At 42.8% G+C, this 1,750-nt stretch overlaps 1 protein-coding gene across 1 annotated transcript; it reads right to left on the bottom strand.

The window, feature by feature from the left end:
* Window positions 1-335: 335 nt before the first annotated feature.
* Window positions 336-1,262, bottom strand: LOC104437352 (germin-like protein subfamily 1 member 7). The gene is given in 4 exon segments (XM_010050292.3): window positions 336-835; window positions 838-885; window positions 888-992; window positions 1,081-1,262. Coding segments are annotated over 4 exon segments (666 nt in total). The 5' UTR covers window positions 1,199-1,262; the 3' UTR covers window positions 336-440.
* Window positions 1,263-1,750: the final 488 nt, after the last annotated feature.

Genomic DNA, 1,750 nt, shown 5'->3' with positions numbered 1-1,750 from the left:
CTGTTCTTTTTCTTTTTGTCCACCAGAGGGCGGCACGTATAAATGACCACCCTATTGATTTCTTCAAACACTCTCTTAACCCAGTAGTCGAACTATATGAATTAGAATAGCACATTCTTTTGATGGGGAAGCAATATTTAACGTCATACAACATCCTTCCAAGTTCTGAATTCTATATAGCTTAATGTTATTGCACACTGATTGCACAGACATTTGGTTGAGGCATGAATCCGGTTATCCTCAATCACATTACGAGAGAGAGAGAGAGAGAGAGAGAGAGAGAGAGAGAGAGAGAGAGAGAGAGAGAGAGAGAGAGAGAGAGAGAGAGAGAGAGAGAGAGAGAGAGAGAGAGTTTAATTATGTGTCTAAAGCATATGGAGTAATATTAATTTTGTAAGTCCGGTGGATCTACTATTTTGTGTAACTTCTGGTAAATTCACTTAGTTGTTGTCGTACCAAAATTGCGCCTGGAGGTAGTCAACAACCTTCTTGTCCAATTGGAAGGCCTTGGTGAGAACATCAACAGAGATGGGTGGCTTTGCTCCAAAGACGGCATTAGCAACAGTGATGATTCCAGGGTTCTGGCTACTAAAACTGGAAAATGCCAGTGCGTATGTGTTTCCGATATTTAACTGGAAGTGAATGAGACCAATAGGGAATGCAAATACGTCTCCCTTGTACAATACTTTGGTGAAGAAAGTGTTGTTTAATTGATTGGATGTGACAAAGCCAGCCAGTAGCATACCCTCGGCCACAAACTGAACCTCGCTGCCACGTGGGTGAAGGTGGGGAGGATTTAGGCCGCCAGGAGCGAAGTCAATGCGAGCCATGGATACCCAAGAGTGTTGACTCCCGGAAATTGGTTGACGAAAGCCGGTGTGACTTTGATCCAAGCGGATTTGCTGTGTTTCCTGGATTCCTCAACCCCATAAAGAGGAAATCATCAGCTGTGGCTTGATTCGGGTCCTTGCAGAACCTTCCGTTCACAAATACTACATAAGAAAAAGAATACATGTTATAGTTTCGGCATCATAAGCGAGATATGAAAGAAATGAATAATGCACAGAATCGAGGACCAACCTCCAGAGTCCAGGTTATTGGTGGCCACGCATATGTCCTGAAGAGGACTTGGGTCGTAAGCTAAAGCAATGGCAGTTGCCAAAGCCAAGATGAAAAAGCTAATGGGAAGAAACTTCATTGTGGTTGTGGACAGGAGTTACGGCCTTCACCACAAGTTCTGATCCTTGCACAGACTGGTATTGCTTGAGGGAGGAGTGAGGACTTGCATGGCAACATGATCTCTATTTATAGATGAAAATGTTTGACCCAAATTGAGTTTGTTCAGCACGTTTCCCTGCAGATTGCCAGGTCTTGGGAAGACGAATCTATTTTCCACTTCTCAAGTCCAAGGATGACCTGCTCTATGACAACTATGACGACTTGGTGATTTGTTTGATTTCCTCTCCTCCAGCTTGGAGAAGGCATGTCATCTCATATTGGTCTCTTGATGACTTTTTACATGCTTGTACTCTTTCTTCTTCGCTTTTCTTGTAGAGAAACAAAAACTCTCTAGCATCATCTCAAAGCAGCATGATCAAGTAACGACCATTTCTTCTGCAACAATCTGGCATCTCGGAAAGATTGAATTGCCTCTCTACATTGCAAAAGGAGAACAATATCCATATCCATCTTCATCCTGAAAATATTCTTGTTATTGACATCCCTCATGTTTGGTACCAGGTACCATAGT

The sequence above is a fragment of the Eucalyptus grandis genome, chromosome 2, assembly GCF_016545825.1.
Source record: "Eucalyptus grandis isolate ANBG69807.140 chromosome 2, ASM1654582v1, whole genome shotgun sequence".
In the NCBI taxonomy this organism is placed as follows: domain Eukaryota; kingdom Viridiplantae; phylum Streptophyta; class Magnoliopsida; order Myrtales; family Myrtaceae; genus Eucalyptus; species Eucalyptus grandis.
The sequence above is the reverse complement of the archived record's forward strand: the minus strand, read 5'-3'. Positions and strand labels throughout refer to the sequence as shown.